The sequence below is a fragment of the Paralichthys olivaceus genome, chromosome 23 (genome assembly GCF_024713975.1).
Source record: "Paralichthys olivaceus isolate ysfri-2021 chromosome 23, ASM2471397v2, whole genome shotgun sequence".
Lineage (NCBI taxonomy): Eukaryota > Metazoa > Chordata > Actinopteri > Pleuronectiformes > Paralichthyidae > Paralichthys > Paralichthys olivaceus.
The window spans coordinates 3,778,238-3,800,854 of NC_091115.1; the positions used below are offsets into that span (position 1 = coordinate 3,778,238).

The 22,617-nt window shown below is 43.0% G+C and overlaps 1 protein-coding gene across 13 annotated transcripts in view; it reads right to left on the reverse strand.

Annotated features, from left to right (window-relative positions):
- The window catches only part of ppfia2 (PTPRF interacting protein alpha 2), a 172,525-nt gene that overhangs the window by 56,592 nt on the left and 93,316 nt on the right, over positions 1–22,617 (reverse strand). The window contains exon 1 of one of the 13 annotated variants that reach the window (XM_069519340.1): positions 14,189–14,649. The exons of 11 other annotated variants lie outside the window; for them this stretch is intronic. In XM_069519340.1, coding sequence (XP_069375441.1) covers positions 14,189–14,269 — 81 coding nt within the window. In that variant the 5' untranslated portion in view covers positions 14,270–14,649. Of the gene's footprint in view, positions 1–14,188; positions 14,650–22,617 lie in introns of those variants that run through there. One more of the 13 variants, XM_069519343.1, reaches the window with a different exon arrangement.

Genomic DNA, 22,617 nt, shown 5'->3' on the forward strand with positions numbered 1-22,617 from the left:
TCAGATCCGTGGATAGATTTGTGGTTTTCATATCTGGTATCGGTGTTAAAACATGTCTACTCCACGCGTTTGATATGATTTGAAACCAGGTTCCATTACTTCCCCACTTCAACTATTGAACAACCCCCACTCTTTAACAACCACTCAAACCGAGAGGAAAAACAAAAACAAGAAATTATCCGGCGAGCCTCTCCGTGACTTCTGAATGGCCGGCGGCTGCAGCCACTAATGGGTTACACACTGAGCTGTGCTCCCACTTGATGAAGTTATTAAAAGTGACTTATTAAGAAGAACCGCTGCAGTTCTCATGAGATTACAGCCAAAAGAGATTCGGCTCACGACAATGAGAAGGCTGTGCACGGTGAATGGAGCATCTGTGCACTTTTTCAACAGAGACTCAACTAATACTGTTAACCAATCTAGAAAATACCAGAAAGAAAATCTCATCATGTTTTCTCTTTAAAAGCGTTATTTCCACGAGAAGTGAACAAAAGAGCTTTGTGAAATAATGATAAACTGTCTTCTGACTTTACTCAAGATAATGTGAACTTACAGTAAAAGTTAACATTATAACATTATGTTGTCTTCTGAGACTCATTAGGAATTAAACTTTGTGGAAAGCAAAGTAATAAATTACTCAGAGAAACGTTTATTTTTCTCAATGGAGCAGTAGAGGGAGAGGTGATCGAGACATAAAAGTTACGACCTGCACACACACACACATGGTAGATAAAAGAACTGAGGGTCGGTGATACATGCTTTGATAAAGAAAATTCAGTTCGAAGAAACATTTTTTGTTCTGAAATGTTAAGTGAAAACGGAAGAAAAACACTTTTCTGGAACATTAGGTCTAAAAATAAACATTTCAAAGATCAGAGCCATTCAATGATTTAAAAAAAAAAAAAAAAAAGCAAACGACCGTTAAAACAAAAAAAGAAAATGTTGGATTCAGTCAGGATGTGTGTCGAAGCAATATCCTTTTCCTTTTACCTCGTCTGATAACGTGCTCTATATTCACTCCCACTGAGAGTTTTAATGAAGATTAACAGAGAGCAAAAAGAGTCACACCGAAGGGCTTAAACAAAAAAATAGAGAGAGAATGGTGCCGGAAAAGTGGGAGCAGCATCTGTGACAAGGCGTACGCCAAGCATGAAATCAGGATTACTCAAAGATAAAATAATCACTGCTGCCGTGAAAGTGTGAAAACTCATCAGGGAGGTGGACACAGGCGGCAAAACACACACGCACATGCATGCACGCACGCACACAGGTGGAAAAGACCACAACTATTGATGAATGAGTTCTGGATTAGAAATGCTGAAAAGAGCAGTAGCCAACTTTATTGTCAATTCTGCCATATGTGCAGGACATAGACGGGATTGAAATGTCTCTTCTTGATGATCCCCGGTGTAAACAGACAGAAGATGTACGTAAACAAAAACTCTGGGAGAAAAGAAAAAGAGCGACAGTCACATGTTGGAAGGAGAAGGACTGTATGGAACAGACACTGATAGGATTCAGCATCCAGGCTTGAAATAGAACAAACGCTAAAAAAAAAATCACTGAGTGAAGTGAGACAACATATTTACTTTGATCAACTGAGATGATCCAATTTTCCACCACAGGTTTCTCCTTCAATCACAAGGCCCGCTACACATGAAAAGTATTCTGACTTTACAGAAAGGAAATTATTACTCGTCTCTCAAAGCGAAGGGAAGGAACTCTGAGTGTGTTCGTGGGTGAGGAAGAGGATGAAGCTGCGGAGAGGAAACTGTATTTGTAGCAGTTCAGTGGTTGTCCCATGGTGCACTAAAAGCCTGGCCATTAATGCCTCAGCTCAACTCGGCGTGCAGTTCAACCGCCGGCGAACCGGAGGATCCATCCGCTGAAAGGTAGATGGGGTTGACACAACAGACGTTTCGGTGCCTTTAAGTGGGGGCACTTGTGTTAACATGAACCTGAAGGATCCATTAGACTCTGGGAGACAACGCCCCGTCACAGGGCCCGGATCAGGTTTCTCATTAGCTGAGCCCCGAGGAGCCAAACGTGTCACGTTTGAGAACCTTCTATCAAGCTTCGCAAATATCTTGAGGTCCGTCCAAGATGAAGATCAATGGGAAGCGAGTGTTTCTGACGCTGCACTCACTTCCTGCCGTTCCTCAGATCCGACAATATATCTTATATCTGTTTGTCTGGGGGATGACGACCCCACGTTATAATGCTCCGTAACACACAACATTAAGACTCAGTCATGTGATGGGATCATTTAATGAACATGGATAAATTGATCGTCGAGTTGTCAGCGGCTCGTTCTACACTCCGCTTGCTGAAGCTGCTCAGAATTAACAACACTTTCAGAAAGCAGATGACTGCAGAGAAGAAGAGGATCATGTGTGTTGATCTTGGCCAAATCTTTCATTTCACTTTCAAAACTAAATTCGACTCCAACTGTGAAAAGCCAACACGCAGCAGAAAGAGACGCCCGTCAGCATTTCTGTGATTTAAGTCGAAAAAGATAAAACACTTCCTTGATATTTTTTTCTGCTGAGAATAAACATTTAACCAATCGGAGAAAAAAAAGTTCTGGCCAAATTCTACATTTCCTGTTAGGTCACATGACCTTCAGCAAAGATCCACAAGGTTTCCCTCAGAACACACAGGATGCATTCATGATCTAACGTGAATGCTAACGTACCTGAGCCGACCGCATTAATAATTCATGGCATTCTTTAAAATAACATCCAACTTTATAGTTTGCACTGAATAATTCAAGGCGGTACAACAAACGGAAATATGTGTTCTCGGAAAACACCATATGGCACGTCAGGGTACGCCTCCTGAGAATAAGTTAATATTCTCTCTATATATTCACATTGTATGTATATGTTGAACGTGATTCTCGTATGGAAGGAGGCAATAATCTGGTTTTGGCACAACCGCTCCTCAGAATAGCTCCATCATTATTTCAAATTCACCTACGATCCTTCATTGGTTTTCCTGAGCAATATAATAACATGTTGAAGTAGATCCACAGAAAGCTCAACATACATGCAGGGTTATCCTGAGGCTGTTCCTACAAGGTTTCTGTCCTGGATTTTGTGGATAATAAGATGCGTTGCAGTGATATTGCTAATAATACCAGCTACAGAATATAAACAATAACTGCAATGTCATTTTCCAACCCTGTTTGCAAAGCGAACACATGCATCATTGTCTAAAAACACATTTGCCGATTGTGTTTTAATGTATCGTCATGTGATAGAATATAATAAATAACGAATCTTATCTATTTAAGAATGAAAATGCATAAACAAGCCGTTAGATTTTGAGACAGATGTTAAAAATACATCATTCTGCTTGAATTTATCTTTTATGATTCCATTTATTCTTACAGCTGACTGAACCAAATGCATCATCAGCTCCTCATCATTCCTCGTTCTCCTTCAGAATCTCACAGTCCTGCAGTGTCTCAAACTGTGAGCTTGTTTTTAGAACGTGCTTTCGTGCAGCAACACCTCATGAAACACACGCACGCTGATGAACAAACTGACTCCATGCAGCCAGTGAAATGTCTGGTTGATTTTCTCCTGCAGATCACTAAACTAAAAATGACAAATTGATTATTCCTTGAAGGATTCTGATTAAGAGTTAATTTGTCAATAATATGCACATTTTGCAGTTTTCATATGGATTAATTTCAATCCATCAATCGCACGGTTCCCATGACACCTGATGCCCCAATTGATCCTTACAAGAAAATGAGATGCCATGTTTGGCTACAAGTGATTAATACAGTAATATTTCTGGATTAGACGTCTGGTGTCTGATGCTCTTCTCTCGCTCTAATCTCCTACTTTCTCTCTAAACGTTCCCATTATTTCATTCCACAGACCCATGGGTGTGGCAAAAAGCCGATCCTCCAGTTTGAGCTGCAGCCACCATCTCCCCGGCAACCAAGGGCGGATGCGGAGGTCTTTGCAGGGCGGACGATGCCTCTGCCGCGCGTTAAAGTGATTGTCATGTAGCAGGTGGTGCTCCGCTCTTCAAGTGGAGTATCGCCTGCAGGGCCACAAGGCCTGGACAGAGCCGTGCCATGCTGGGCTAGCTGTCAGGTCACATTAGCCCAGATCACAGAGCTAACGCCAGTCTGAGACCTGGTTTGTGTCGGCATCAGACTTATTACAGAGACAGAGGAACAACAGGCGACTCCTGCGTGAAGAGGTCCTTGAAGTCGGGGTCCGGGGACTCAAAGCATTCCAGCAAGAACCCTCCAGAAAATGAGACCTTCTTTCATTTCCATGCTTCCCGTGAACAGAAGATTAATGAACGCAATCTTAACTTTCCTGCACACTTTTTGACTCACAAACTAATTTATAACAAGCGTCCTAATGGGAACAACTTCAAACTGCTGAAATGAAAAAGTTTGAGATCGAACTTGAGCTTCAGTTTTACACTGAATCCTCAAAGAGCTGCATGAATTCAACAGAAGTTAAGTGCAGCGTTTAAAGCCTGGTATCTGTACAGCGAGAGGTACTTGACGGAACATGTCACCTTTACTGTTTCTTTGAGTGTCCCATTGACCTGAGTGAGTCAACGTGGGAGCTAACTCCTGTTAGACATTTTAACAGCAACTTAAAATGATGGAAAAAGAGGCACCTTTCTGCTATTCTACAACATTATTATAATAATGTATGTATTTTATATTCATCCCCTGTTTTTGTTATATAAACAAACTAAACTCGACACATCGTCAGTGCAAATATATGTAGGAAAGCCACCGGGCATGTTTATTCCATATAATTATTACATTGAAGCTGCAACTATCATTAAAGTGAGAATTAGCCTTCAACCAATTACTTGTTGGTCCAGTTAATTGGTGCAGATGAGACATAATCTGAAGAACTTTAGCAAATGGCTGTGGCCAATTATTCGGCTGCCTTCATTTTCCTGCTCCAAATAATATAGATGGATATATTGGCCTGTAAAAATCAAGAAATGACTATTATCTTCTCCTGCTATAATAGAGTTAGCCAATCTCATCCGTCCCTCCACATCTTTGCATGTTAATTGCAGCGCCCCTGGTAAACTCCCTCATGCCCCGTGTGCCAGTCCTCTCCAGTCTTATTGCCTGCTGCGACATTATACACTTTCATTAAAATTCCTGAATGGCTAGACGCTTCCGGTCTCACCTGTAGGGCTCTCAACACAAATCATCTCCTCAGAAATAAGAAAGATATTTAAAAAAAGGAAAACGTTCTCCGCGCCTTCATTTTGGCTGCAGCTCGACACAGAGGGGAGAGAAACTCGCCGCAGCAGGTGAGGATGTTTTTCTGTGCAGACAATGAAGATCTCAGATAATCAGCTTCTCTTATCTAAACACACATGCTCACCAGTGGCCCTCAGTGATGGAGCCTTTATGGAAAACATTAGGTGCAGAGTTGGTGTTGTCTCAGCAGGGAGCCTCCGTGTTGCTGCTGGATGAACTCGCTCTTTATCCCAAGCGAGCCTGCAAGCGGATGTATTGATTTTGGAGGGTTTTTCATTTCAGTGCATTATGGGAGGGTGGCGGCAGCAGCGGGAGAACAGAACTACTGGCAACAAAATTGCTTCTGTCTGTTTATGATCCACTTTTTTTACATCCTGTTTTACAGTCTCATGTGAACAGCAAACAGAATGAGATATATAGATCCAGACGTACATAAACGACAACCAGCGACCTTGTAAACTTAATAACCCTGTTGGGTTAGACACCAGATTGATTTGCTTTTACAGCCTGTTTTTATTTTTTATTTTAAAAAATATCAGCATTTAAAGCTTAAATCTACTCCATGTGCTTTATCTAACAAGGATATAGAGCTTCTGACGTAAAAAAAAAAAACCCAAAACATCCTCTTGTGTTGTGCTGGTTGAGAACAATGAGGGTCAGAGGCCAGGGAACGTGTAATAACCATGCATCGACTTCCTCTCTTAGAGAGGGGGTTCACTCTCTTCGGCATGTCTTGCTAATTAAGTTCACTGTCCCTCATTTGTCTATTGACTGCGAGACAACATGTTAAATCTATGGTAAAGGTCACAGCGGAGCGAGTGGACATTTCCTATCTGACCAGCAGGAAGATTGTTTCACCTTTAACAACTATATTTGACACCCGGCCAATCCGCTTTGGAAAACCATTGAGGTTTAATAGAGAAATATAGGAAGGCGAAATTATTGTTGTTGCATCTAATAGCCAGGTTCGGCCACACACACATGCCGACACAGTTACACGCACACCAGAGGGGGGAGTGGCAGTAAAACAGGAGAGCGCCAAAGCTGCTGTAATTGAACATAGCATGGATTTTATTGCCACTGCATTATTCACAAAGGCCACTGCATACTGCATCGCCTCGTGTGAATGACTGCGGGGGGAAATGTAATGTTGCAAACAAGACAGTGTGGGTGAGGGAAGCACTGAGGCCGCGGAAACGGCTCGGGATGAATGAATCTCCACCGATGCAGCGATTTAAAAAGTTGGACGAATGAAATCCTCACAGTGATGCAGCGTTAAAGGGATGGGGATGTAAGTGACGATCGCGGAGAGAAGGAGTGAGGGGGTTTGAGAGACAAAAAGACAGAGGGGTGTAGAGTTATATCACAGTCAGAGACATTCAGCATTGCTCCCATTATGGAGCACACAGCAGCTATAAGATTAAACGGCCATGGAGGGGAGCGGCATGGAACGGGTCCGGTTTGAGCATCATGGACTGTGAATGGACAATCTGACTACGGGAAAATATCAGCTCAGTCTGAATGAATGGAAAAATAGATAAAATAAAGATAAGACCGTTCCTGACTTCCATCACGTCATCCTTTTTTTCTGATCACAATAAAGGCTTAGAGTCGTCAGCCACAGTGAGGCCTGTCTGAATAACAATGGACCACAAACGTATAAAGATGGACGACATGACAGCTTCCCAAAAGGGAAGCCAAATCGTCTTGTTTTCCCCCTGGTGGCTGTCTGCAGAATAGGATGTAAACCCCACTGGTTTGATCCTGTATTCCAGCAGGGGGCGATCTAAAGATTGCATTGTCACCATCACCTCTCAGTCAGCTGGACTCAGCCACAGCACCATAATCCAAATCCATAATCCAATTACAAAGAATTGGACAACTACTTCCAACTCCCAAAAACCAAAAACAAGCTGGTGCTGCAGGTGGTGTCTGCAGGTTCGGAGCTGAGACAAATACGCTGACGATGCGGCTCTTTATCTGGGCGAAGACGTGACCCTGTTCTGTTCTGCGTTACAGGACAGTCGGAGGATGGGAACACCTTATGTGGGACTACGTGCCCGTGCAGGTGCGAATGTGACGGGGACAGAGAGGTCAAGTGATGGATGGACACGGTTATTATGTCACGGCTGTGCATCATTTCCACTGTGATTTTCTATCGGCTGACTTGGTCACTGAGCATTGAATCTGGGTGGGAAATGACACAACGTCAATGGCTGAATGAGTCCCTAGTGAGGCGATCAGCGCTGAGGTAGTGCTGGTTTTATTACTACCCATGATTCACTGCTCCTCTATCTTCCTCTCTCATTATTTTTTTGCCCAACAAACCAGCCAGAATGCAGCTACTTTACTCCGGCTGACGTGAGTCTAATGAGAATCATTTGTGAAGGTGCTGCGACACACCTGGAAGCACTGGCCCATTTGTAAACAGGTTTTTTTGGGGGATATATGGCTATGTCCCCTTACTCAGCATATAGGGACTTATATACTAAGTTCATCGGTATAAGGAATACTACAGAAATCCCATAATACATCTTAAATGTTTATTTTACATAAAAACCTTTGCTGCAGTTTGTGCTGTGTTGCGCTGCTCTGCTTTCATTACATATTTCACGGCCACAACTAACGAGCAGGTCATAAGAAAACAAACCACACCGTTGGATATATTAGAGACATATACTGTAAAACTGATCGTTTCATTTTCATTTGTCCCAGCAAACATAAACCCGATAATTCAGACACTGGTAATGAGAATGAAGGAGCAGAGATAAAAGGCCAGGACGTGCTGTCATCTCCGCAATGCATGATGGTATATATTGCTAGGTTAGTGACCATCAGCTGAACACAACTTTTCACAATGCACTTTGGGATACAAGGAGTCCACTATATAATAAAACATTCATAATATAGTGATTACTGACTGATTTCAGACACAACCTATATGTCCTGATTAACTTTAACTTCATTTTCTTTGGTCATCCACAGCGAACACCTCTAATACCTGGACCCTCCAAGGTTGACGTGACTCTCAATAACAGACAAATGATTCCGTCACTTGAAAACTGACTTTGATTCCACCCTGGAAATGACTAAACGAAACACCGACAGCTTCATATTCCGTCGATCCGCACACTAAAAACTCTCCACCTTTCAACTTGTTGGATGAATGGGATCAGGCTCCTGCGGTGAGCCACGACAAAGGGTTACGCCATAATTACATCAATGACGAGAGGTTGTTGCCACATTAGAGCCTATTGAAGTGAGCGACCCGGCCTGTGTGTTCAGCCTCCTCCAATTTAGAATCTCTGTGGGATCTGTGCTGTGTACGTGCGCACGCGTTTATCAAATATGCTTCAGTGTTCGGCACGTGCGAACCACGGCTGACACTGCACCGGGAGATTAAAGGATGATGTTTGATAAAGGGAGGAAGAAATCTGTGTGTCACATTAAAGGATGAGGCTGGAAATATTCAACACTTTTGTTGCTGTCACGAAAGCCTTTGAAAAGTCTAATGCTGCATCAACCATGAGTGAGAGCAGCCGTCAGATCTCTGCTGCTGTCGTTCCTGCAAAAATCTTTATCTTGATAATATATTTTATTATTTATATTATTATTGTTAATATTTTTAAGGACATTTGTTGGTGGCTATTTAAAGAAATGATTTAACGGCCTGGCGTGATCTAAAGAATGCACTGATCATGGAGATTTCTGCAAGTTACCACTAACCAGACAGTAAAATATTATTATTCTGAAACCAAATGGTTAGAAAAATAAAGATACTGGGGGAACTCGCTGTACATGGCCTGGAGGGAAGTTCAGAATCCTTGATATAAATATAAAACTAAGTTTGTCCAGTTCTTCACGAAAAGTCAAAGAGTCTGAGTTGAGCAAGTTCACATATTCCTGGAGGAATCAGCAGCAGAGTTACTTCATGGTTACACATACAGTACACACCATGATTACACAAATAGTCTTCAATTCCTTCCCTCCATCCCTTGTTGACGCCCACCGACACACAGCGACGCACACATGTACACAGGGGCCTCTTGCTTTCGAAAGCTCACTCATCCTTTTAATCGGTGTGGAATCCATTAAAGTGGGTCAAACTCCCTTCCCCATCTGCCCTGGCCAGATTTTAAATGCATGAGGGCTGATTAAAAAAAGACCAAGAAAATAGGGCAAACGCCTACAACACACACACACACACACACACAGACGGACACACACACAAACACACCGCTCAGGAGACCAGTGGCAGGAAATGGATACCAAAGGGAGGACTGTGTGTTTGCATGTGTGTTAGTGAGGGTGTCGGACGTATTTGTAAGCAATTACGACATGTCAGTGTTAAAAATAAAAGGTCAACCACTTCGACTTCACTCTGTCGGCCATGCATCAATTTGCTGTGTTTGCGCTAATTTGCATACGGCCACCTTTTGTCATTCCCCCAGCACATGACACAGGTTGGGTGGGACAGCGGACAAGGGGAGGGGGAGTGTGTGTGTGTGTGTGTAAGACCACTGGGGATAAGCTTGCTCCCACAGCTGGGTGTATTATTTATATATTTTTTTTGCAGCCCCGTGTGTTTTCATGTATAATTGCATGTTGCTGTGGATGCACACTTTCACACTGCAGACGTTCATCCTGCAGCAGCGGTTCCACACGTTTCCCTCCGGCTGCACCCGCATCGCTGTCCTTGGTCATGTGACGAGCGGCGTCACCACACACGGCTTTGATACATGCACAGAGATCATCAAAGGGGCGGGACCCTGCACTTAGCCCGTCGTCACGCTGCACAAATGGGGATTTCCAAGATTAAGAGTTGACGTGCAGCAGAGAGCGGGAGGTCACTAATACAGCAAGTTGAGCAAAGATGATAGGAAGTGCATTAATAAAGCTGCAATAGCGGTTTTCCCCTTGACTAGTATAAGTCTGAAAATAATGAAATTTTTATTATCAGTAGTCCCAACAACAGACCCAATGTCAAAAACCCACATGTAGTTTAATCTAATGGAAAAGAGTCAATCTATATAAAATATGACGTTTTGTTTCAGGGCCTTCAACTAAGTTTCGTGGAAATCCGTTCAGCAGTTATTGTGAATTCTTGCTGCCAAACAAACAAGGGGCGAAAACATACCGTCCTTGGAGGAAGTAATAAAAAGAGTCATCTGACATTTCTGCTTCATATAAATCCAGTGAAATTAAATTAGGTTTTAACACTACATTTTACAACAAACCAAGAGCACATAAAACTTTCTACTTTACTAATAAAGGCAGGAAAATTCCGCTGATGTCCAAAAGAGCATAAACACTAAGGCAGTGAAGAGGAAATACAGCTGAGGCATCTCCGTGCAGTAAAAATAGGAGCTTTCTTGTCATATACCTGATGAATCATCCTGTCTCGCAGACCTCTGCTCCATGAGCCTGATTGGGCTTATGAGGACGCTCAGGTGTGGGTGTGAAGGTGTTGAGCGTCTGCACTGATTTATTTAACGACGTGAGTAAGAGACACTGCAGCTCTCCTTCTTAAGTAGAGCACAACCGCTCTGAGCCTTGGCCTGAACGTCCCTGCACGTGTGGAGGGAGGCGCCAGGCTAAATGAGAAGTAGCACTTTTTAATCAGCGCCTGTAACCGTGTCATCCGTCTTCTCTGTCAGGCCCTGAATGCGAGCCCTTGGTCGGACTGTCAGGAGAACGAGCCAGACGACGCTTTAACGGCTTGATTGAGCGGGGGAAGGCCCGTGGCCGTGCTTTCAAACAGAGGACAGATGCTCACAGACAAACCCGACTCCAAACAGCCGCTCTTTAGCCAAATTCCCACTGCGGCCACACTGCCGTACACTGCCTGAATGCCAGTTGACTGCAGAAGAAGGGAGGATTACTTTGAAGGAGTGCAGGGAGAAGCAGCTAATTTTCTTTCCTCTCCACTTTAACAGGGGCCAGAGGGATATTTTTAAACAAACAAAAAAAGCTGGAGGGACGAGTAAAAATGTATCTGACAATCTGTCAGAAAAGTTGGCTGCCAACTTTGGTGCGACTTTGCCGGAGCTCTGATTAGATGCGGTCGTCAGTGTTACCTCGTTTGTGCTATCCAATTTCTCTCAATTAGCGCTTCAGCGTGAGCGTCTTGCTGTAATCGCAGTTTCTACAATACATTTCAGGCTGAGATGGAGAGAGAGAGAGAGAGAGAAGGGACGAGACAGAAACCTTTAGGGTAAAGACATTACAGCTGAAAAGACTAATCACATGAAGGGCTAATTTGTTAATCAAGGACAAATACTAGGCAACAATTATCTCATTTTTCCAGGTAGCTCAGCCCTGACACTGCTTGGCAGGGTATTATGGGATGGGAACGAGGCGACATTAAAAACAAGGACAAAGCAATAATCTAATAGAGGAAAGATCCAGGGTTGAATTCCTCTTACTACACGTGGAAAATCGGATTTTTAAAAACAATATTGTTTCGTGATTTCTGAAATTTCTGACTCACAACACTTGACTCTGCTTGTTTGAACCTTTACACTCAGTGTTTCATGAAAGCCCAAATCTCAGAGGTGCGTTCATCTCACCAGAAAAGGAAATTACCCAGGGAGCCGAGAGATTGTGTGCATTGTCTCTTCCGCTGACTTTGCCCAGAACAAACTCTATGTAATGTTGCATGCTGATGACATTACACAAACACTGTCGGGCTTTATAACAGCAGCTAGCAGGGGTATAAGGCAAATCTGTTGGAAGTTATAAAGCAGAACAACAGTCGTGGTTTTGCTCTGAGCAGAAGAACATGGATCACATCCAAGGCACTCATGGCAAGGACTCACAAATATGTGGAATCTCACTCCAATACCAGCAAATCCACTTAGAAAGGGTAATCAAATCTTGACAAATGGCACAACCAACCAAAAACAACATTCTTGGTGAAGAGAATAAGCTAAACTTTACCTGCTGAACATCAACATGTTAGCATAAGCTCTTTGTGCAAGTCTGTACAGCACCTCAGTCAATTACGAGACCATCCATCACTTTCTAAACAACAAAACGACAGCAAGTGGGACGTGTTGTTTTCCTTTCCTCTCTTGTCTTGTGCTTCATGTTAACGTGCCAACTTCCCTGCCTCCAAATGTCCTGAAAGAGATATCGCTTTCAGACTGTGGACACAGCTGTGCAACAGTCGAGCGAAGCCCCGCAAAACCTGAGCAAACTATGAAACTTCTGGGTCCTTGTTTGCGTAGCTTGGCGGTGAATGCTAAAGGATCTGAATAGCTTCTTCGCCCTGACCGAGCTGCTGAGGCTACAAAAGGCACCCTACTTTGCAATTTAATTCAATTTGCCCTCGCTGGTTTATAATTGCAAACAAGGGAAGGGCAATCTGATAAAATGAATATCATTAGGAGTTGGTAAACAATCTGAGAGGAAGTGTGTTCAAAATGGAGAAAGTACTGATTTGGTGCTGCTCTGTGCAGTGATGCATGCGTTTACCCAACCAAGCATGGTGGGTCTTATATCACCTCAAGGGTGGAAGGAAGAGTTTTGTGATTTATGGGCACTGATGCAGCCTGATACCAACTTTCCCCTTCAATTCTCTTCTTTATGGGGATTTCCTGGAACTGTAATCTGTGAGGGTCCCTTTGATTTTGTGATATCAATGAAGCTTCTCCTTCCAACAAGTACAAGCCCTCGGGGAACCTGTCTTCACTAATGACTTGACATGAAAAGGCAAAGCTCGGATTTATGACGCCCCGGACAAACACCGAAGGGGGGAAAATCTACAAATGTGAAAGTCAGAGGCTCGAGGAAAAAGGAAAATAAGATATTTGATGGAGGTGATTTAAGCTGCAGAGATAATGATATCATGCTTTATTGGGCTTTAACAGCCTCTGGCCTTTCTTCCTTGTTTACTGCAAAAACAAGGAGTCATAAAATATCACCACAGACTGACAACTAATTTGAAAAAGCAGAACTTGAACTCGCACAAAGGGATGAGACACTGGGCTCGATTGTGATCACACTGATAAGTGCAGGTGTGTTTCTGCATAAACATGTCATCTCAGAAACACGAGCTCCCAGCAGCACTTGAGAAACAACCCGTGAACCACTTTGCGCTCGTCTTCAGTAATGAAATCATGCAGACTGCACCTGGATGTAAAAAGTTTTCCCCTCCCTGTTTCCACAATGCAAAAAAAATGGAAGAAAAACTAATTTACTGAAACATTTCCTTCCCTTCTTCCACCCACAGTGAATAAAAACACAGCTGGCTTTGTTACAGGAGTCATGTGGAACACACTCGATCGATACGCACTGACGCTGCTTCATTGCAATGCACAGGCTCTGGGCAAAGCTGAAATATGCACGGTACAGTAATCAATGTAGGGCACCGTGCACAAGCATCCTTATTATATTCCTCTTTAAGAGCATGGGCATGATTCGAATACAGATATAGAAAACAGTGGGCTAAGCAGGAATAACTGTACATCATTACACAATGAAGAGGTGAACTCTGAATGCCAGTTTCTCCAGATCTCACTCTCAGATGATTTATTTAACAGTGTGAAACCATCTTTTCCAATATTCCCTTTGGTTTTTAGCTGAAGATCCTTAAGTGAGGGATAAGTCCCTTATGTTATTTATCCAGTGAGCATATGCACACACTGTGTCCTCCTTTGCTTTACACTCAAAACACATCATGACACAGTATAATCTGACTAAAATTCACCACCTGGGATGCAGGACACACGTGGGTTACAGTGCAAATCCAATATAAAGTGTGAGAAATTAGGATTTTGCAAAAAATGCACGTTAGGAAACACCCAACACTCTAAGCTCTGCAGACAATCACGCACCTCTAATCACGCACAACAAACTGCACAAGGAGAAATGTGGCAATGAACAGATGCATTGGAAATTGGAAAACCCACGTCCACTTGCCTGAAATGTGTAAAACCTCGTCCCGTTGGGTGGATGCACCTTGGGGGAGTTGGTCCCCGCGCTCATGTCTGAGAAAATCATAATCTCTGTGATGGGTAAACAATCCACAACTGGAACAATCCGTGTGTTGTTGTTTTCAAAAATCAATCAGCCAAACGCAGCGTCCTGCACAATAACTGATCCTGCACCGAGGCGAGGACCGGGATCAGCCCCTGACCCGACGCTGCGCCCCCGGCATCAGAAGGTGCAGCGCTCCGGTGAAATGTGGAGGAAACCAAAGTGGAAACTCTCCGTGCGCGTCCTCTCGCACACAGACGCCCACTAGATGCGTCTTTCCAGCGGTTCCCCTGCAGAGTGAATCCCGCGGAGAGACACCGACTCCATGGTCCCACGACACCGGCTGCGAGCGGCTCTGCCAGCGGCTCGGATGCGTCCGTGTGTGTGCGCGGATTATCACCTTCCTCCTCCTCCTCCTCCTCCTCCAGCTTCACCAATAATCACACAGAGCATCACAGCCACGCGCACAGAGACACGCGCACGGGGAGCAGCAGCAGCGACGCACGTTGTCTCTTTTTCTACACTGTAAAAAATATCGCTGTGATTTCTACTCTACTCACTTAAAAACAACATCCAGCTCATTGCATTTGGCTTTATTCAGACTTTATAAATCTAAGTGTGCAACACTGCTAGAAATAAAAAAATACAAAAAATAAAAAAGAAGAAACTATTTATGAAAAGTAAAATTTCAGCTCATTCAAGCTGGGTGTGCTAAAACTAAATTAAATGAGTAAAAATATAAAAATGAATTTAAAATTAAAGTTTACAGAAGCATATTGCATTCACTTGATAAAACAAAAACTGCTGTTTTTCCAAAAAGCAAGATTATTAAGTTGTTAATTCAAAGAAACAGAAACATTTTAAATTTTAATTTAAATAAACATTCCAGCAGGATTTTGATTTGATTGATATTTTTTTAAATTATAATTTTAATTATATTCAAATGCAATACGCTTCCATAAAGTATTTGAAATTACAATTACTTAAATATTTATGATTTGCATTGAAATTATATCAACAGGATTCCATTGATTTTGGCGCCTCTGTGGACGAACGCGGTATTGTTTCCTCTATGGCGATTACGTAGCCTTCGAACGTTCAACTACGAGGCGGCCACCACGCTCTCTGGATCTCGCATCGGCTTTGAACATAGCTAAGGCTGGAGCAAACAGCCCGAAATGATGTGGCTCGGCATCACCACGGTCGCCCACCACACTAATGCCCACTTCAGGGGGTTCTGAAAGGAAAAAGCCCTTCTCTTCCAAAACCCTGTGATTCTGCTTCGCTCTCCTCAGGCCCCTGCACAGGCATTTTTCAACAATATGCAGTGGGTGGGGTTATTGGCTCGGAGCTGAACACTTGAAATGACTTTTTTGCAGTGTAGCTCTGTATCGATTGGAGGACGGATGCTTGAATTCCTTAACTGAGGCAATTTTCTCTGTGGCACAAGATGAGAGGTTGTCACCATGTAAAACACACTGGATGAAAGATGGCCTTTTCTGCTCCTTAAGAGAGCGAGAGGTGAAATGACTGTGGTGCAGAATCCCTGTGGATTTCTCACCGTGCTGCTTAAGGATTTATTATGAGATTCAAAACTAATGTTTAAAAAAATTTCTGATTTGGTTCAGTCGCTGTCGTCCACACGATGGATATGAGGGAGTTTGAGTGACTGAGTGTTTAATCAATCTTCTCTGCATTTTGCTTAAAACGGAGAAACCCAGTGATCTCGCTTGAGAAACATTTCCACAAGGTTTAAGGTTCCCTCCAAATAAAACCGCTTCAACCAATTTAAGACTGATTTGAAGAAAACCTCTTCCACACAGGAAAGACATGTTTCTATTCAAATCAAGTGGCCTTTTCATGAGGATATGCCACATTGGCCAGTTTCATCCAATTTATTCTCAATCTATTGTTGAAAAAACTTAATAAGCGAAAGCATTTGTCGCATTGAACTGAGCGCCAGCATTCAAGTGTTCAACGTTTTATCTCTATGAAGTGGACTGATAATTGGATCAAAAAGTATTGAGCTATTATTCAGATATGAAATCCACTTAAACTGCCGCAGTGGTTCATGCCCCGGCCGGATCTTGTTCCGTTAGACACGGCTCAGCGAGCTTGATTAAGCAGAGCGGGTTGAACTCACTGCTACCCTTGCACTCTTTGCAGGGATTTGGATCGGAGAGACTTCAAAGTATTTGCTCCCGACATCGCAGGTTAACAGAGTTTCCAGCTGTGGTGCAGCAGATCCCATTAACCAGACATGAGCCGCGGCTACACACTGCACCTGACCTGGGGAATACGAACAAAAACTAAGTCAGAGTCAGTCCTCAAGTTTGTCCTCAACACTGCTCTATATTCACCACGGGTTTAACCTTACATGTGTGGGAATAAATGCTTTTAATAAACAGATAAGACCTCCAGGAATAAAGATTAGCAGTAATTAAAGGAGAGGGCCCCCAAAAGTGCAGGAAATCATCCTCTCTCATGTTCCTGTTGTTTAAAGAGAGAGGCATGCTGGGAAGTGAGTCACGCTCCTCTGACCCAGGCAGACACCTCCAGATGGGTTCCAAAGTTGAGGCATCTGATTGGCTGATAGAATGTTGAGCACAGCACAACCGGAGGAATCCTGGGGGGAGTGAAAGTAGGTTTCAGACACATCCAGCCCCCGTGTCTCACTGTAACAGCGAGAGTTCAGGTTGGAGACATGAAGTGATGAAAACGATATTTTTTGGAGGTATGATAGTATTTGAGTATAAGTTTCCGAGGAATGAATGACGATGAGTAAAGGACCTGTACTTCAGCCTTGACGCTCTCAACAGGAAACGTCTTTAAAATCAACCTGTTTTACGTCTCTGTCTCTGGAGCGGAACTCCTGCTGCTGCAGCCTTGTGCACAGTGAAGTGTGGGCGTGCACTAAGCCCTCCTGCACATCAGTCACAGTAAGAGACTGGCCTGTGTGCTGCAGTGCACTGGCCTCTGACATCATTGTACAGATGTGCAGTGGGCGTGGTTTAGTGCCTCTTGAGTGCTGATTGGCTGCAGCCTCTCCATCCTCTCCGTGTTTTCTCCCTGATTCACGCTCCTGTTTGTGTTTCAGCAGGAAAATTACATTTTCATTATGTTACGTTATTGTACACGTTTAACGGCTTGAATTTTTTAACCAAAGCAGGGTGTTTAAAACATTATATTTCAAATCAATATTTCATCAAAGGGCTTATTTCACATGGGCCCACTGAGGCAGTCTGTGCAAACGCTGTTTGATATTTATTAAACCAACACCTGAATGAGTGTGCATGTACTGAATTTGTGTGTTTTCATGTTGGCCTTCACGCCTCCTCCTCCTCATCCCTCTGTCCATCTAAATCCCATAAGAAGAAAAACACACAGCCCATGTTTTATCAATCACAGAGCTCAAACAAATTGATTTTGGATTTTAAAGCGTGTGTTGGATCAGTGTGCGGCTCTGATCTATGAAGCTGCAGCCTCTGACTGATATATCACATAGTAGTAGTGAAAATACACAAATTGGAATATGATAGGCATGTACTGTATGTAGTTCTGCAGAGAAAAGCTAATATGCATTTAGTGCAGGAATGCTCAGAGCTGCTTTGAGAGATATTGTTAGGGACAGACACAGTAAGATTATCTCATAAAACCAAAAACTGTTCAGTGAACACACATAAAACACTTGAATAAACAATAACAGAGTGTGGCTGTGCTAAGCTTGTAACCGAGCGTTTTGTTGTGAGTCAGTTTGGTTCGAAGAGACCAACACTCAAACTGCAAATGAGCTGCAAACGAGGTAAAGAAACTAAGTGAGGATCTGACGAGAGCAGCTCCATCACTCAAGACGTAGTAGCTGAACCAGCAGAGGAACAACAAGCATTAACTAAAGTGGCAAAAATTCTGCAGCTTTGAATATATTGTTTCGAAAGCATTCAACACCAACATGACATCAATGACAGAGTTTTTCATTGAAAACAAGAGAAAATTCAAATTATTCTCCGACATGAAAAACTCGTACACATTCTCCCAAGGGATACGAATGATATGACGCAAAACAATTATTCTGGGAATGAGTCATGAGGGTCTGTCCTGACATGCAGCGCAAAAATACACATTTGCAGCCAGAGCTGTCAAAAGCATTGAAGCTGGAGCTTGTGAGATGACAGTTTTTCAAAAGCCATTCTTCTTGATTTTAATTGTTGTTCTCACCCAACGACTAAAATGTCTTTCATTCTTTTGATCATTAATTAATTAATCAATCGCTGATCAATAAACCGCCTCCAGGTCAACAGGGCCCGTGGGTAAAATCCTTAAATTGTATGATTACCCAAAAACCCAAACAAATTCAATTTTACATTGATAAAGACTGTCGTAGAAAATCGAGACGCATCGATTCCTAACATTAGACAATTATTTTCTGTCAGTAAACCAATCAATGATTGTTTCAGTGCTACACGGAACGTCAAGTCACGTAAAACTATTGGCAATATTGCTGATTTATGGACAAAATGAGGCTCTCAGGATACAGCCATGCCAGCAGCCGGAGCATTCAGCCAGGGGACCCAAAAAAGTGATGAACCTCGCTGTAGTTCAGTTCTTTGTGAAGTTCCATCACCACTGACGACGAGCAGACTTCAATAACCTCACAAAGCATTGAACTACCGTCAGCTTCATCACTTATCATATTGATGAAGCTGTTTTCTTAATTTGCGTAGCGTTGAGCTCTCTCTGCCACCGGATAAGGAGCACGAAAATCAAGACAATACTGTGATTCAATCATTGTGTTCTCGCTTCAAGTTGCTCGGGCTGTAAATAGCACCGCTCCAGAGGCAACTCCTCCCTGTTTCCACTACATGCCAAGGTGCGCACTTGATATGCAGCACATGATGAATCACTGTGGGACTGCACGGATTAGGGGGGCACCTGGGGAAGATGGCGGCGTGTTAGAATTAGCATACCCTGTCGTCACCGCGCCTGGCACACGCACCCTTAACAAGCTGAGTGGAGACGAGGCCCTTTAAGGTGCTGAAGCGATGTTGTCATGTGCTGTGGTACCCGCTGCATTACGGAGCTCCCCAAAGAGCTCAACTGTCAGCTGGAGCAACTGGCAAATCCTTACTCATCCTCTGGGTGCAGAGTTAGATTACACAGAGAGAGACAAGGATCTATGAACCTCAAGAACAGACTTCACTGAATTTCAAAAATAATAAGCGATGGGACATTTTTAGGACAAATCATCGAAGGCAATTAGATCTTTTTAGTCGTTCATTCCTGAAAGAAAGTTTTGCTGGGAAAGCTTGTGGTCCTCGCTCTTATTCTCTATGCAACTTCCTGACAGCTCAGCCCACAGCTGACGGGCCCCTCCAGGCTCCACAACACTGTCACCCTCCATTATCACACTTGTCACTGCCTGATTGGGATTTTCCCTGTTGCAATACTCCGCTAAAAGTCAAGTGGCTGTTATTAGCATCAATAATCTTATTCCTTCTAAATAGTTTGTGGCCTCATTTCCTCAAATGCAACCGATCTGTCATCACAACCAGAATATTACTTTCCCTAGAGCTCACTAAAACAACAGGTTTTCAATGTGACTAGAGCCAATGTTTTTTAATATCTGTCATCTTACGGATCTTACAAGATTAACAAGCAACACTCCCACGTGATCTTCAGGTGCCAGTGAAGGTTGTGGGTCCCTCCCTGAACGGAAGCCATGTTGGAAAACAAAGGTCTAAAGAGGAACGGCAGCGAAAGGGGTATTGATCGTGTCAACAGTCATGTGTGGGCAGACGGGTGTAATGGACTTTGCACTGACCGAGTCACGGCTAAAACATTATCAGGGGTATGGTGTGACTGAATGTGTGTGTGTGTGTGTAAAACCTAAACTCGTCAATAAGATGTTACACGAAAGAAACAAAAACGTAGGTGGTAAAATTGAAGCCTGGATTTAATCAGGACTTTCATGGGTAAAACATCTTGGACAAAAGCCCTGATCGAACAAAGATTTGCATGTATGTGTGCTTGTGTTGTTATATAATTATATCTCAGAATAATATGATAAGTCAAAGGAAAGACGCTCTTGTCTTTGGCTCGTTTGCACACAGTACTGTACGCTGTATAGAGGAGGAAGCTTTGGCATAGAGAGGCTGCTGAACTTAATATTCACACACACACACACACTACACATTTCATGCTGCTTCTGATAGCAGTGATAAAATAAATAAGTGTTCATATTTTGAGGACTTCACTACCCAGGATTCATCTAAGCTGCTCAACTGCTCACTTATCATTTAAACACCTGATAAATGAAATGGAGCACGTAATGGACTGGAAGGTGTTTTTTTTTTTTTTACATTTAAAAGCAACACTAACCTATACTGAGCAACAGCGCCCTCTGCAGCCACACATGGTGATTAATCATGTTTGGCTATTAGGTTTTCATGCAGAGAAAAAAAACTGAACTGAACGGTGGATGTCAATCTGCAGATTTGAGGTATAAACGTTGCTTTGAAGCACAGGATCACTCATGTGACTGCATCTTTCATGTTCTAGTCCGCTGAGTCTCTCGGCCTCTGTCTTATGTGGTCATTTTAAAGCTCTTACTCGTGTCGTCTTTTATCGGTTTTGACTGCTGTGAGATTTCTTCCAAGCAATGGGCGGATGATGAAATCCTAGGAGCCATTATTTTTTCATTTTTGATCTGCAAGATTTCAAAGCAACTCGTGTAAGACTTCCACCGACACTGGGAAAAAAGAAGGCGGAGGCAGTCGACCAGGCTATAAGTTAAAGTATTGCTCGCCTCCCTCTGGGAAATTTCAAGTCTTCTTTACAGTCGACTTGTTTTACTTCTTTCCACAGTTGCACCGGGAGCCTGAAACAGCCCTTGACATCGTTCCCTTGGAGGTTCATCTCAAAAGAAGAGTTTGTCAGGAGGTTGTCATTTGAAATCTCTCTTATTCTACACAACAGCTATAACATAGAGACAGTCTGAGGATGAACCCTGAAGAATATACAGGAAATGGAGCCAGTGAGGAGTTGAGGTTTCATCCCTGTGGTCAACCGACCACTCCTCTGATTCCTGACAGCAGTCACTGAAGAAGCCTGCTTCCTTAACCATGATGGACTTTCCCATTTTAAAGCTCTCACTTCAACACTCTCGTTTCCTGCAGACGGCCACCGAGTTTGTGGAGAAATCTTATAAGGGGTGATTAAGGATGGTTTTTTTTGTGAATATGGAAAATTAAGGATGAAGAGAAATGCTCACAGTGCAAAACAACGAAGAAAACAATGTTACCGCAACCAGAACATGCACAAAACAAACTTAATCGTCACGTTCCACAAAAAGAACAGGGGAGAAACAGCCCTTGTTTTTCAAATGATCCCTTTGTAGCTCATACTTTATATTTAGCTCTTCCACCACTGCTACTGATGACAGGTATTTGTATTACTCATACATAAAATAACAACAGACAAAACCAATTCCAGCTTGCACTTGGAGACTCCGTCGGGCAAAGTAATCAAACGCAAAGCCAGCGCAGAGCAGCGGAGAAGGTTTTCAATCATCCCCCGAGAGAAACAACACTGCATTACAATCACGCCACTTTTTGACCGTCCCGATGGCGCGTGCCGTCGTGCTCAGCACTTCTGAACAAACATGCTGATTCGGGAATACGAGCTGTCAATCATTATTTTTCAGCGGAGTACTTCATGTGCATACGCTGAAGGGGAAACATACGAGGGTTACGCTGGCTGGAGTTTATTTCTCTGTGAACGCACACAAATCTGCTGAAAGATGAATTACTATAAATGTTGGATTTGTATCTATAGGCCTAAAGAAAGGAAATGATCTGTTATAACTGCAGTGACGGTGCTAGCTGTTAGCATCTGTATCACAGCTAACATTGCATTACACAGGCTGTGTCTCAATTCAGGGGGCTGCATCCTTCGGAGGCTGCATTTGAGGGAAACGAAGGCTCCAACAGGTGGATTCTACCAGACACATCCAAGCATTTACTGCGTTTTACTGACAGGCTGTTTTCAAAGAATGGTGGACGACATGACAGTTGAACAATTGTGGCTGCGGGGAGTCTTTGGGGTCAAATGTTGATGCATTTTCATTACAATAAAATATATCATAATAGAAATGTGCAAAACTACTTAGAAAGAGTCTAAATATTGAATTTTGACCTGAAAACTCATTCATGAAGCTGCTATTTCGATGTGTATGAAGGATGAATTTAAAAAAGTCACAGGCTGAGTCACAAAATGCAGAGATGTGAAGTGAAGCTGCCCACGTCTCATTCTCATTAGAAACTCTTTCTGGAGGCACAAATCGCTTAGTAACCACATTAAAGGAGAAACTGTCAAAC